At 44.1% G+C, this 14,984-nt stretch overlaps 1 protein-coding gene across 2 annotated transcripts; it reads left to right on the plus strand.

Annotated features, from left to right (window-relative positions):
• The first annotated feature begins 1,130 nt into the window (after positions 1-1,130).
• Positions 1,131-5,795, plus strand: LOC147868182 (uncharacterized). 2 transcript variants are annotated; one of them, XM_087316208.1, is made up of 4 exons: positions 1,131-2,363; positions 2,558-2,954; positions 3,042-3,253; positions 3,284-5,795. In XM_087316208.1, exons 1-4 carry the CDS (start codon positions 1,712-1,714, stop codon positions 5,194-5,196), a joined length of 3,174 nt encoding a protein of 1,057 aa, XP_087172334.1. In that variant the 5' UTR covers positions 1,131-1,711; the 3' UTR covers positions 5,197-5,795. The 2 variants fall into 2 exon arrangements, with proteins under 2 accessions (XP_087172334.1, XP_087172326.1); XM_087316200.1 differs by having other exon boundaries at positions 3,042-5,795.
• Positions 5,796-14,984: the final 9,189 nt, after the last annotated feature.

Below are 14,984 nucleotides of genomic sequence, written 5' to 3' on the forward strand. Positions count from 1 at the left end.
ATGATTGGAAAGGTTTGGTATCGAGTTACACTACCAAGGTGTGAGCACATCACATGAGGTCTTCTTTTGTTATTGGGGTGGTAGGGTGGGGAATCGGGACTAAGCTGGAATGTTAGCCTACTGGAAATTAATTAGGCCCTTGGATTATAGGGTGTCTTAAGTGGGGTTCTCTGCCAAGATGACTGTTGCCTTTGGATTTGAGCTGAATTAAGGAAGCGAGCAAATTCTCCAAAAGTAGGAAAAAACGAGTGAGCCACAATGTCTAAATTAGTCGAGAGAGAGAGAGAGAGAGAGAGAGAGAGAGAGAGAGAGAGATATTACAACAGCTAGAATGTGAATTTTATTGAAGGCAGGAGGCGGCGGACAGAAATTAGGTCCGCATCCAGTGGGGTGAGGCAGCAACGTCACTCATGGCCATATGGATGGATTCGACGACCCATCTCTCTCTATCTCTCTCTCTTAAATACCTGAACATAATATATATATGTATGTACATATGTATATACATATTTGTGTTTTTTTGTTTTCTTTTTTACTTTGATGAAGGGCGGACGATTTCGAAGTGTGTGAGCTTCCCTTCCCTTCACCCACGGTCAAACGTGGTGAAAAAAACCCCGCCTTCTGTGAGAGAGAGAGAGAGAGAGAGAGAGAGAGGTGACGTCCCTATTCTCTCTCTCTCTCATGCTTCTGTCTGTCTCTCTGTCAGTCAGTCAGTAACACACACACACACATATATATCCTTCCTTCATTTTTTTTTTGATATATCTTCTTTTCTTTTTACTGTAGTCGTCAAGAAATTCTCATTCCCTCTCTCTCACTATTTCTTTTCTCCGACGACGACGACCATTACTACTATTTCCACATCATACATACATACATACACACACATACATATATATGCTATACGTCAACATCGGAGCCCCTTTTTAATTATTTACTTTTCTCCCTTTTCTAGTGTACAACGACAAAACAGCATACACACACCTCTCTCTCTCTCTCTCTGTGTTGTGTGTATCCACACAAACACACACAGACCTGTCCCACCCCCGGTACCATTTTCTCTCTTTAATCTTCTTCTTCCTTCTTCCTTCTTCTTCTCCTCTAATTTCCCATCCTCTGTTTGTCTGTCTGTCTGTCTGCTAAGCTCTCTCTCTCTCTCTCTCTCTCTCTTCCTTTGGGAGGGGGGAGGCTTACAAAAGCTTGATTGTCTCTTCCTCCACTCCACCCTTATCACCTCTCTCTACCCTTCGTCGTTTTCCTCATCCCCTTCCTGGGTCCCCGCCATCGCCTACACACACACACACACACTCCTTCCCAACCTTCCAAACCTTCTCTCTCTCTCTCTCTCTCTCTCTCTCTCTCTCTGTGCCCCAATTGAGATCTTCGTCTCCTCTGCCTGCCTGCTAATCCAGGCAGCTGGATCTTTTAGTCTTGTCTTCTCTCCTCCTTCCAAACTAGTACCCGCCTGCCTGCAAGACTCTGATCCTATAGGCACTGCCCAAGGCTCCGCACCCCCACCTGATCCACTGATTCTCCCGGCACCAGGATCAATGGATCCCTTTCATCAGAGGCTATCTGCCGCTAATCACTAGTGTCTCCCCCCCCCTCCGCCATTACCTTAATTACGATTCCCTTCTTCTCTCTATCTCCTCTGTTGACCGCCTCCATGCCTAATTCCAGCGCCTCCATCCTCTTCCTTCCTTAAAGAAGAATGCATGGAGATCGGCAGCTTGACAGCAGCTGCAACTCGCCCGCCATTCTTCGCCATTCCTACTCTGCACCCCCTCTCCGGATGTTGTTGGACGTGCAATCTAATCTTAATCTCAATCAAGGCGACGCGAAGCAGCTGGTAGACAGTATCAATCAGTATCAGAACGTCCATGGTTACGAGCCATCTGCGGGAGGAGCACCTAGTACCGATCCACTAGCGGCAGAAGAGCGAGGCTTGTTCAGGACCAAGACTAGCGGTTCTGCACCGGCTGCATCGTCTGCGGCGACTACAGGTTCGGCCATTATCAAGTCTGATCCGTTAGCAACTGCCGGCTTGGGGGCCTTCGTGACCGATCAGTCGTTATCGGCTCTCACGTCTACCATGTCCAACATAACGTCTGCATCAGGCGAGGCAAGCATATCATCGGGGGAGAGGCCAGGAACCAGTAGCGGACACCATCATGCGGCATCCCAGCAGCAGCAGATGCAGCTCCACCAGTACCCTCCTGCAGGTGCCGCGCTTCACATGAGCTCTCCTAATAACAACAATATGCTGCTTCAGGGCGGCGGCGGCGCCAGCGCTTCTGCAGGCGTGAGCAATGGCCAGCTCACTGTCGTCGCCAAGAGGAGGCGGAACCTTCCTGGAACCCCAGGTTTTTAACCCATATTAGATTCAATGCTATTGTACAATTCCTCCATTGATATTTCTATAATGATAATTACTCGCTGAACATCGATTCAGCCCACCCTGATGCTAATTGATCGGCCTGGATCATAGCACAGCAAACAAATTTTGTGGGCCACAAAATTCGTAACAATTGAAATTGATTTTGACAATTTGGGACAGATCCGGATGCAGAGGTGATCGCATTATCGCCCAAGACGTTGATGGCCACGAATCGGTTCGTATGCGAGATCTGCAACAAGGGATTCCAGAGGGACCAGAACCTGCAGCTGCACAGGAGGGGTCACAATCTGCCATGGAAGCTGAAGCAGAGGACGAACAAGGAGGTGAAGAAGAAGGTGTACATCTGTCCGGAGCCGTCGTGCGTGCATCACGATGCGTCGCGGGCGCTGGGGGACCTCACAGGCATCAAGAAGCATTTCTGCAGGAAGCATGGCGAGAAGAAATGGAAGTGTGAGAAGTGCTCCAAGCGCTACGCGGTGCAGTCCGATTGGAAGGCTCACTCCAAGACCTGCGGAACTCGCGAGTATCGCTGTGACTGCGGCACACTCTTCTCCAGGTATACAATCATCCCTATCCTACTTCATCACTTCTTCTGCTTCTGCTTCTTCTTCTTCATGTCTCTCATCCAGTTATGTCTGTGCAGGAGAGACAGCTTCATCACACATCGAGCCTTCTGCGATGCCCTGGCGGAGGAGAGTGCGAGAGTGAACACGGCGGGGGGGCATATGATGATGAACAGTAACCTGCCGTCTGCGATGATGAGCCAAGGCCATGGCGGTGGCCCCCCTGGGCTGGGCTGCAACGTCGTCATGATGGGATCTGGTTCCAATAGGCCGCCTGCATCTTCGCCATCGCCTGCACTCAGAGGAGGAGGAGGAGGAGGACCAGGACTGGGAGCTGCAGGAGCGCCACCACAACAACAACAAGCGCCGCCTCGGCTAGGCTCAGGTATAAGCGGCGTGGCTGCTGCTTCTCATCTCATGGGCAATAATCTGATGGACCCACACCTCCTCGCAGCTACAAGGACCACGACCACGCCGCTCGGCTCCAATGCCCTGCCTCATGATCAGCTGCACCCGGACAATCTTCACGGCGGCGGAAAGAATCATGAGCAGCATCAGCTGCTTGGCGGAGGAGGGACATCCGGCACCACCAACAGCAGAGCACAACAACCGCCATCCAACAGGTTGTCCCTGTGGCCGCCCGCCTCCAATGTGGATTTCCCGTTCATGGGGAGCGAAACTCAGGTGAGCATGGATTCGTTGGCCGCTCTCAACAGGGGCGGCCCTCCCCATAGCTCCGCCATGGGGAGCCACAATATGGTGCAGTTCGACCACAACCTTTACGAGCCCAAACCCTTGAGCTCCCATTACAACAGCAACATGCTGCAGATGTCTTCCTCCGCCGCCGCCACTAACCTGCCCGGTTTCGTGTCGGACATGCCCGGCTTCCCTGGCGCCACGCTGGGCGGTCTGTCATCCGATCAATTCGCGGGCCTGTCGAGCTTCGCAAATCGCCAGCTGAACAGCCACCTCGCTGCGGGCATGGGCGGCAGCGTGCCGCAGGGAATGAATCAGGCGGCCTCCTCTCTCTTCAACCTGCAGCCATCCTCCGGGAATTCCTCAGCTCAGATGTCCGCTACGGCGCTGCTGCAGAAGGCCGCGCAGATGGGAGCCTCCGCCAGCAGCGACAACTCCAGCTTCTTGAAAGGCCTGGCAGGCCCTGATTACAACAACAGTAGCATGCTCGCCTCCTCTGCGTCCATATGGGGCGGCGGCGGCAGCTCATCGAACGCGCAGCATCATCAGAGGCAGGGCGGCAATCATCTGAATGTGAATAATATGTTGGGGCGATCGGCTGCTGCTGCTGCAGGCGATCATCACCACTTGATGCAGCCGCCTGCTGCCATGGGTAATCACGTGGCCGACCATTTAAGCCATAGCTCGCTTCATCTGCTGCAGCAGCAGCAACAGCAAAGATCCAGCGGGGGTCCCATGAATTCTGCATCGCCATATAGCTTCAGCGATCATGAAGTGAGTGGGAATGCGATTCGAGCAGCCGGAAATAACGAGTATGGCACCAAGAACGCTGGCATGGAGCATGGTATCAATAGCTCTGCACCAAGCAGTAGCAATCATCATCATCATCATCATCATCATAGTAATAATATTAATATTAATCATCGTCATCAGCAGCAGGAGGAGGATCAGATGGTGATGCTGTCTCCCAATTCTGGCTACAATGTGAATATGCAGGGGGGCGGGAACAATCTGAATCGCATGTTCAACGTGGAACCTAACCAGCAGAACATGGCCATGAATAATGGAGGGGGGCGTACGCTGAACCCCACCACGGCCATGAATTCAGGCCCCATGATGTCCACCCCCACCACTCATAGCGGCGGCGGCGGCGGCGGCCAAACCATGAAGTTCATGAATGGGAATCTGCAGGTGCAGCAGGCCGGGAAAGTGCCCAAAAGCGAGGATGGAGTGACGAGAGACTTCTTAGGTGTGCAGTTGGTCAGGCCAGGGATGATTCAGCAGCAGCAGCAGCAGATTATGCACTCCCATCAAAATCAAAGTCAAAATCAAAATCAAAACCAGAATCAAAATCATCTGCACCAACAGCTATATTCATCCACATCTCATCATTCTCCTCATCATTTCTCCGCTCTGTACAGCAACAGCAGCTCTAATGACCATTTGCATGGATCAAATGCCGGCGGTGCACCTCATCCCCACATTCCATCGGCCACGGCTTCTTATGTAGCAGACGATCATCGGAGGCAACAACAGTAGAGCAATTTACCACATGCAGCATCCATCCCCCTGGTCTTGTCGTTGTTGCTGGGTATATGATGCAGCTCAATGTATTAAAAATCTCCCCATATAAATTATCAAAGCGGAGGCATCTCCAAGATTTTAAGTACTCTTTATCATTATATATTTTATTTATTTATCTAATAATCTAGTGGTATAATCGTCATATCGAGCTGACAATTATGATCGAGCTTTCATCTGCGGCGAGGATTTGGGTTGTTTCTCTTTCTCTCTCCATCTCTATCTCATTTTATGAAGAAATTCTGAGTATATATACACACTATTCCGAATACAAGATCGACTTCTTTGTTCTTCAATCATCATCTGCCAGGTCTGGTAAATTATTATTTGTGTATATTCACTTTAGCAAAGCTGTAACAGAAACAATTCTCCTGAGAAACAAATCGATCTTGCGAGAGTTCAATAGTTACTTAATCTTTCTGGTGGGTGGTGGGGAGGTTAAAAGGATTAGTTAATTAATGAATGAAGTCTTGCTGCTATTAGAAAACGCAAATCCATCTGTTTTATCTATCCTAATTCGGTGGTGTCAATGAATAACTATGAGAACCCTGTTTGAATCCTGGTCTTACCTCAGATATGCCTATATATGTATCTGGCTTATCTATCTATCATTCTGTCTTTTGCTCCTTTAAAGGTTCATATAATCGTAGATATATTTTAAACATTCAGCAACCAAGCGGGACTCGAATAATTGGCAGTGTATTTGGTCAATCGAAAGCTCAGAATTTTGCTTTCATGTGTTGACAAATAAGAAGTGTTCGCTAATTTGCATTCATATTTAGGCCCACTCTATTTACATGTATATACATATATGCCATGTAGCGACCGAGTAGGCGAAAAAGAAAATGAATGGGTCGTATGAAATGGCAATAATTCTTCTAAGAAAAGGTAGTAGTAGTAGGGAAGAGAGAGAGAGAGAGAGAGAGAGAGAGAGAGAGAAGAATATATGTAAACCCTAAAGTTAGTAATAGATATATTTAATAATAGAGATAAAGGATATAAAAGGAGATACACTCCAGTTGTATCATATATGTACATATACACGCTTATATAAATATAACAAGAATGGGTCATTGGTAATGTATGTCAGGAAGAAGGACCCCACGAGCATGAAGGACTTATAATAAGGGGGGATGGCCCCCCCCCCCCCCCATCAAACACATGGTCCACTCCAACAAGGAAAAACTAATAAGCTCTTTAATTGTTGTTCATTCTATCTGGTTCTGGGTTTTTACAAACATTTCTTTTTGCCTTTGTATAAGGATGTTTAACTCGCACAAAATTATTCTTGGATTCGTGTTTCGTGGAAAAGTTTGTGATTCTCCGCATACAAAGGTCTCTAATCGAGCGAAACTTTAGTTCCAACATGTCTTGCTCCCTCCCGAGTGTTTAGGGTTCTAGAACCAAATGAGATGCATAAGATGTCGCGTCATACTACCTTGAATGTTGCAACTTATTCTATTGCATTCAATATCGAATTGATTGCTTGCATACTGGAACTCTTTCTCTATTATGATTGCCATGTGACGAAGTCGCCTTCAATAGTAAACTAGAAGTGAATCGTAATTAAAATCAATTAGATAATCCAACCAAGGAAGTGTGACTGGTCTCTAACTAAGATTGAGGGCTTTTATAACTGATACCACAAATATATCAACTAATTAGACATTTGTTTAAGCTAACTTTCAAATTGACATCCATAGGATTGTGCATGGTTTGCGAAAGAAAGTTGATGGCAAAGCATAAAATATTCAACCTTTTGCTAGATCTAATAGTTGAGTTTCCAAATAAGTTGCTTAAAATAACATTTTTTTCATTTATCATTTCATGATTGACAATGTGCCCATAACGTTAATTACCCAAAATATCTTTTTTAATCTAGTGGCCTCAAACGTCTCAAGAATGATGGGTCTAGGGGTTTTGAGATGTTGAATTGTACTTTACAAGCGTTCCTTCCAATTCCTTAAACATGGTTAAGCATAGAACAATTTAGGATGTCAAATATATGGATAACATTGTCCATCTTGCCAATGGTGCTTGTGATACATTGTTAGCAATGTTATCTATCAAACGCAAGACTCAATTTTCTCATAATGATTCTAAACTACATGATCATTATGGTACAAACATTGGAATTGACAAAATAACCTCCATCGTTGAGTCATAAAGACCAACAATCCCTAAACTACCTTCTTTGATGTGGTTAGTGTAGATGTAACAAGTTTCTTTTATCTTCGGTGTTGAGAATGACCCATATCGCATAAAACCAAAGGGAATATTTGTTTGAATTAATGTTGCTTATATTGCATCACCACCTCCATACAAATGTTGTGTGAGTTTTTGGTTATTTTGCATCAAATGAGCAAAGGCTCAATGTTTTGCGTGATATCATAGAGAGAATTCAAAAATTGTGTAATGACGAGCAACAGTGTGCGATACTTAGTCAGCACACGCCAAAACACATTGGTAGAGCTAAGAGGATACACTACATAAAGAGAGGTTGCCCATTTGATACAAGAGCTATTCTCACTGTAAGTATTAACATACTCCAAAGCTAGGAGTTTTCACTAGAGGAGAAAATTGAGACTTAACAAGCTTTCAAATACCACTCTCTTAATGTTTATATTGAGGTTCTAACACATCAAGCAATTGCTTTTGATTAGGTCTAGTGTTCCATACACACAAATGGTTAAAAAGCTTAAGTTTAAAACAACGAGAGGGTTTCATGTCTTTGAAGAGACTCTCACTCTCGGAGTGCAATAACATAAACAATTAGTGAGCGAGAAGGAATGCCAATTGCAATAGCAAGTGGGTTGATATAGTAGCTAAGGCACGAGATTGAACAATTGTCAAAGATGAACAATTACCAATAAGTTTGGGTAGACAAAGCTCATGACAATGATGATGTTAAGTTAGTATACACAACCAACATGTCAATTGTGGTGGACTCTTTGATTGCTCCCCAGGCATCTCAAATGGTATTTGAATAGGCAGAACATATCTCTCTTAATGTTGTGACCCTGAAAAAAGGCCAAAAAGGAACACAAATTGGTCCATTGGGTCATTGTCGATTTTGGTTCAAGTTATAGAACTTGACAAGAAATTACTAACATGGGTGGCTCTCCTTCAAGAACCAACCCAAAAAGCTTAACTTGTTGAATGTGGAGAAATGACCTAGTATGAACAAATTGAATAGACTCACTATTTGGCACTCTAGCCATAGACAAAATTCTACTTTTGAACTATTTGAACCACTTGTGTTGAACCACCAAGAAATTAATTCACCCCAAATGCTTAAAAATCAAGCAATATGGTCTTAGAAAATCTCTTAATCCCAACACTTCATGTATGAGTATGCAATATCGTCTTCAAGTTTTATTCCAACGGGGAATTACAAGTGGTGGGTTGATTATGCAATGTGCAGGATGGTTCACGTGCACTATCCCCTAAGTGTAAATTGGCACTTGAACTTCACTTTTTAGTACATCATTGTTGGACATGCAACATATAGTAGTAATGCTTGCATTTCCCCCTGATGGCTTGGTATCCTCCGAGTCTTAATGAATTTGATGTGAGAATATGTGATGTCAATAGTATTGGAAAAACAATGGAGCATTTTGAAAAATGGTTTGATGTTCTAATTGTTTTTTTCAAAACAAATTATCCTTCCATTAATTATAAAGAAAGGTCATAACGGTTACATCATACAAAGTATTTTCTCCCAAACCTGTCTTGTGTAGACAACGGTTGAGGAAACAAATCTATGTACTCCAACATAGAGTAAACAACCCAACAATTACAATTTATTCCCTAGATACATTGCAAGGTATTCATATCCATAGGCAACAACAAAAGTAGCTCTATTCAGAAACAAACCCTCTCAGGTCATAGTTATGAGCCATTCAATACTTCTTCAACCTGTATATGTCGGCTTTGAAGGTGATCAACTACGTTCTTTGGTTTTTCAAGAGAGCCATTTTCCACATTTGTGGATGTAAAGTCAACAACTATGCTTCCTCTTTCCCCATTAACCATCTTGCCGGATTACCACCAAATTCCCGTACATACAACAACATATTTAGTCAAGTTTCCTCCTCTCCTCATGGGCTTATTCTTCGACCCCCACACCATCATCACTCGTCCTTATCAGAAAACATAGAAATTTATTCGTTAAATCCTCATCAACAATCTCGCCAAATACACCAAATTCTTGCACATAAACAATAAAATCTGTCTAAATTCCATATCTCCTCATGAGAATGTGCTTCGACCTCCACACCATCACCATCCATCGTTATCCAAAACATATATTCTACGTCATTAAGTCCAGATCATCCATATTGCCGAAAAGCATGCGAGTGGAAACACTATTATAGCTAATTAGCTACTAAAATGGCCACAACTAATTAGCTATTTGTTTAGCTAGTTTTTTGTGGGAAAATCATAAGGATGGTTTACGAAATTTTATGTTTTATTAGTTAAATACATGTCATTTAATTTATGAGAATACTCAAATATTTGAACTTTGGTTTCTAACGTAGTGGAACATGGGGAATAGTGCCATCATCTAAGGTCGACTTGAATGTCATCAAATTCTTGATAATCCTGAGTTCGAGTTCGAACTCCAAACAAATGTTTTATTAGTTAAATACATGTCATTTAATTTATGAGAATACTCAAATATTTGAACTTTGGTTTCTGACATAGTGGAACATGGGGAATAGTGCCATCATCTAAGGTCGACTTGAATGTCATCAAATTCTTGATAATCCTGAGTTCGAGTTCAAACTCCAAACAAATGTTTTATTAGTTAAATACATGTCATTTAATTTATGAGAATACTCAAATATTTGAACTTTGGTTTCTGACATAGTGGAACATGGGGAATAGTGCCATCATCTAAGGTCGACTTGAATGTCATCAAATTCTTGATAATCCTGAGTTCGAGTTCAAACTCCAAACAAATGGAGTACTCTGAGCATGAACGCAGACGAAGCCCCTGCAACAGCACAAAAACTCTGAGATCGACATTGCACCTTGAGAGTTCCAACACACGAGCAAGTCGATCCTCGTCCAGGTATGTATCAGTTACTGTTTGATAACTGTAAACATTTTTAAAAATCTTTTTTTTTCCCTTTCTGATAATTGTCTGTAACTTTGGTGCTTGTTCAACTTTCCCAAAAATCGAATAGGGCGAAGTCGTTGGAGCCCCAAACAAGGATGTCTCGAAGATCGGGGTGTAGCAGTAGGTGTGTTTTTTATTGACAAAATTTCGTAGTACGGTTGATTTCTGCCTTTAGTGATGATTAGGGTTTCTGATTACAAATTTCTGATTATTGTCACAATGTGTTGTAATTTTGCACCAATTCTCATGACAAATTCTGATTAAGGTTTTTGATTTTTTAAGTGGTTGATTTTTGACACATGTTGAAATGGACAGATTACAAATTTCAGATTACTGTCTCTCAGTGTTGTAATTTTGCACCAAATTCACATTATAAATTCTATTTTTTGCACCAATTCTGATTACTGATTTTCTATTTCATGTGGCTCGTTCCTCCCTATCCTAGAGTGTTGAACTTCGCAAAATTTTGCGAGACAAAGGAGGACTTTCACAACATATATGGTCTGTCACTCGAGGGTATTGACCATGTTGTTCTAACAGATAGATAGATTAGTGATGTAGACTGGATGTCAGTATATAAAGTGCCTATAGTGAAAGGAAGGGTCAAGCTGAAGCATGTACGACCGGACTTGTATGACGACTGCATGAGATTGCACCAAAAAGTACATCAAGAGATCCCGGGGTCGTGAAGATTTCCGGCTACGGTGAGAAAACCGGGAGGGACAAATAAAATGGGGATGTGCAACATTGCACATGCACTTGTAAATTTGTGTAATAAGAATAAGTAAACAAATGTAATGGGAAGGGTAATAATTTAAGGTGCTAAAGGTGCACCACGAAGTTTGTAGAGGCATAAATGTGATGTGCACTTTGTAGAGTAGAATGAGTAGTGGGCATTGAGAGTGAACGTGATAGGAGAGATAGAGTTAAGCCCCACGGATTTAAGATCAAGGGAGATATTCCCCATTAAAGGAAAGGGGATTTGACTCCCTCTTGTAATGTGCTCACCCCTTAATACTATAAAAGGGAGTGAGGGGTCACTTGTGAAGGAGTTGCCTATTTTTTAGTGTGAAAGGTATACCACATAGTTCTAGGGTTCTTCTTCTTCCCATTTCAGTTTAGGGTTAGGGTTTCCTTATTCATCTTCTTTACTTTACTTATCCGGTTAGGGTTTCTTGTAGTCATTGGATTTTGGCCTATGCCGCCATGGTTGTATTCGTTTGTGTTTTCTTAATATAACTTGTTGAGTATTTTGCCTCCATCCATCTCTTGTTCAATCTTCATGTCATATTCATTCTCCTCTCCTCTTGAGCTAAGCTTCCGTTTCGTGTCTTATTCCTTCTCCTCAACTCCCTAGTTCAAGACCCCTGCGGTCCCGCCTCGGATCCTACACGCGCTCACGGAATATCACGACATATTTGGTGAACCTGACATGAAAAGGCGGCAAGGGAGGACGGAGATGGAAGATGAAGACTTCGACTTTGTGGAGATGATGGCGAAGATTGTGATGGATGCCCGTCGGAAGAAGGAGAGGCAAGATGCGGCTCAACAAGCCGTCGAGAGGGTGGTCAATCGAGTCGGCCGATTCAACGGGGACGATGTCCCGAGGTTCTTGGAAGCGTACAATGCCGACTGAGATGACGAAGAGGGGCATGGACGAAGCGATGCAGCTAGAATATTTTCGTCGAGTGGCGGTCGTATCAGTGCACAAAGAGGTCAAGGAGCTTCAAGAAGCCCACGAGTCGTGGGAGTCCTTTGAGGGAGCTCTATTGGAGGCATACAGATACGCAAAACCGGAGTGGGTATGTCAGCAACCTGATGGGGAGCGGTCGGCAACAACATGGCCCGCCGGAAGAGAGCTCGATGCACGATCAACCGGAGGAGTACGACCTAGAGGCGTTGGTATGGGAGGCGTGCGAGAGTCTGAAGGCGAAGTTCGAAGCCGAAGAAGGTCTTATTATGGAGTCGGGCCGGAGATGATCAGAGGATGTGGAGGAAGAAGCCTCCCTATGCGTGGACGATGGGGCCTATGCGGAGACCGGAAGAGCGTGCAACGACGACGACGTGGGAGAGGGTGCGAAGCAAGCGACCCTCTCGTCTTGCGGAAAAGGGACGGCCATGGATGAGGCCGGTAACTACGAAGCGGGGAACGCCACTTCAAGAGTGGGCGGAGGATTCGGGACACGGTGGCCCGAAACATTAAGCGGGGAGGAGACGAGCGGTGGTGTCGGGACCTTACCCACACCAATTATAGAAACTCTGACGTCCTGCCTGAGAGCCGGTGTGAGACCTAGAGTGAGGAACGGTGGCGACGACAATGCGAGCAACCAAGACAATGGCAAGAAAAACGAGGAAGAGGAGGCGGCAAGCGTAATCAAGGCTTCCGCGATCGGAGACGGGGTAGCCACGAACAACGACGTCTGGATGGAGGTGGCTACGGACATAACGAGCGGCGGTGTCGGGATCTTACCCGCACTAGTTCTATAGACTCTGACATCCGGCCCGAGAGCCGGTCTGAGACCTAGAGTGATGGACGGTGGCGGCGGCAAGGTGGGTGACCGAAACAAAGAGGAAGATGTGAGGCCCGAAACGGGCATATACGAAAGGACCGAAGGGGAGGCCGAGAGCGGCAACAAGGAGAGAGTCGGGAACCGACCCGACCGGAAGGCGAACCGGGAAAAGAATGAAGCGGGGGCCGGTCACAACATATATGGTCTGTCGCTTGAGGGTATTGACCCTGCTGTTCTAATAGATAGATTGATTAGTGATGTAGATTGGATGTCAGTATATAAAGTGCCTATAGTGAAATGCAAGGTCAAGCTCAAGCATGTGCGACCGAACCTGTACGACGACTGCATGAGACTGCACCAGAAAGTACATCAAGAGATCACGGTCAACAATGAGTTGTCTGTTTCATTTGCCAGAGCTTTTGCATACGAGTATTGCAAAACAACGAAGGAATCTCATGACCCTGAAATGTACACGGTAGCTTGGGCAATTTATGGTGAGGCATCGGTAGAAAGATGTCGGAAGATGGGGAGCTTGCAACAAAAAATGGCAAGATTTTGGACCATGGTAGTTGATGATGCAATTGCTGACTCCCAACAAACTTGCAAGTATACGCAACACCGACACACAATGAAAGCCAATGTCGATGATACAAGTGAGACATTGATTAGCTATATGCTAAAAAATGTCCATGAAGCCTATGAGACATAGGAGTTTTTTAAGACTGATTTAGAGAAATCAACATTAGCTGATGTGATGGAGAGCAAAGTCACTTTGGTAGTTACAACAATCAGAAATAAGATTCAGGTACCTATTGTTTTGCTAGTATGTAATATGTTATAAATAACTTGTACATGAAAATGTGCTACTAAGGCATTATCTGGAACAAGTTGCTCAATGTGAACTTGAAATTGATGGGTCGTTGGATACCCAGCGGAAAATTCAACTGCAGACAGAGATCCAGGTTCTTTCAATGAACCTGGACCTTCTAGGTGTAAATATTATCGCTGATTACAAGTTGGAAAAACTACAAGTAAGTTAATGATTCTTGTTTCTTGTTGTTGTATCTTCCTCATTAAGGAATAATTAATCGGTAAATTTCTTGGTTGCGTTGAAGGAACAATACTCCCGTCAAGAACATGTAGTTAGCTGCCTTAAGAAGCAGCTACATTTTGCGGAGGGGATGGTAAGGAGAAGACAAGAATTGGACATGAACATTCTTGCTCCCTTACCAAATAAAGGAGAACCAGGAAACGATATATTGACTATTCAAGCACGTTGCATCGCTTGTGGATTACGTGTAGAGGACAAATCTGCTACTCTGTTGGTTCACCTACAACCATGCCAGCACACATACCATATCGTTTGTTTTCAATATGTTTGTCGCATTGCTGCATTCTGTTTGGGGGATTGTAGTACACCTCTCCCAGATGAGTGGAGAAAACACATAGGTAAAATTGCTACTTGTGACCATAGTGTAGCTAATTAGTTCCATCTTTGCTAATTAGGTAAGTTGTATAAAGTGTGGAAACTATTTAGCTATTATGGTTGTAGTGTAGTAGCTAATTACCTAACATGTAGTTAATTAGCTAAGTGGTAGCTAATTAGCCACTACCATACTTTAGCTGAGTAGCTAATTACCTAAGTGGTAGCCAATTAGCTACAATCATAGTTTAGTGTAGTTGGTGTAACAAAGGCTTAGTTACAGGAATGGAAACCTAAACCATTAGAAGTCGAAAGAAGAGCCTTGATCTTGGAGCTTGATAAAGTCCTGATGAGTGTGCGATATATGACACCAAGGAGGGACGCAAATCAATTTCTGGAGTGGGTTGTGCAATACTTGGATTTGTTTATTTGGGGCAAAAAACCACGTACAGATGTGTGGAAGTGTGTAGAAAGATTCTTCCCGAAGTGGCGACAACATTTTAAGGGTTTGCGGACACGAGAGAATTGTGAGCAGAAGGATGTTGCAAGATTCAAAAGACTTTCTGATTTTTGGGACACTTGGCCAGATTATAATGCCGACAATACGTTGATTCTAGATACAGAACATTTCCGACAATACTTCAACATTCGCAAATGTTGTCTCATTCTACTCGATGAAATGCTTGAA

This window comes from Azolla caroliniana, unplaced genomic scaffold, assembly GCF_043228905.1.
Source record: "Azolla caroliniana isolate FFs.n. ecotype wild unplaced genomic scaffold, voAzoCaro1.0.p SCAF_1, whole genome shotgun sequence".
NCBI classification, from domain to species: Eukaryota; Viridiplantae; Streptophyta; class Polypodiopsida; order Salviniales; family Salviniaceae; genus Azolla; species Azolla caroliniana.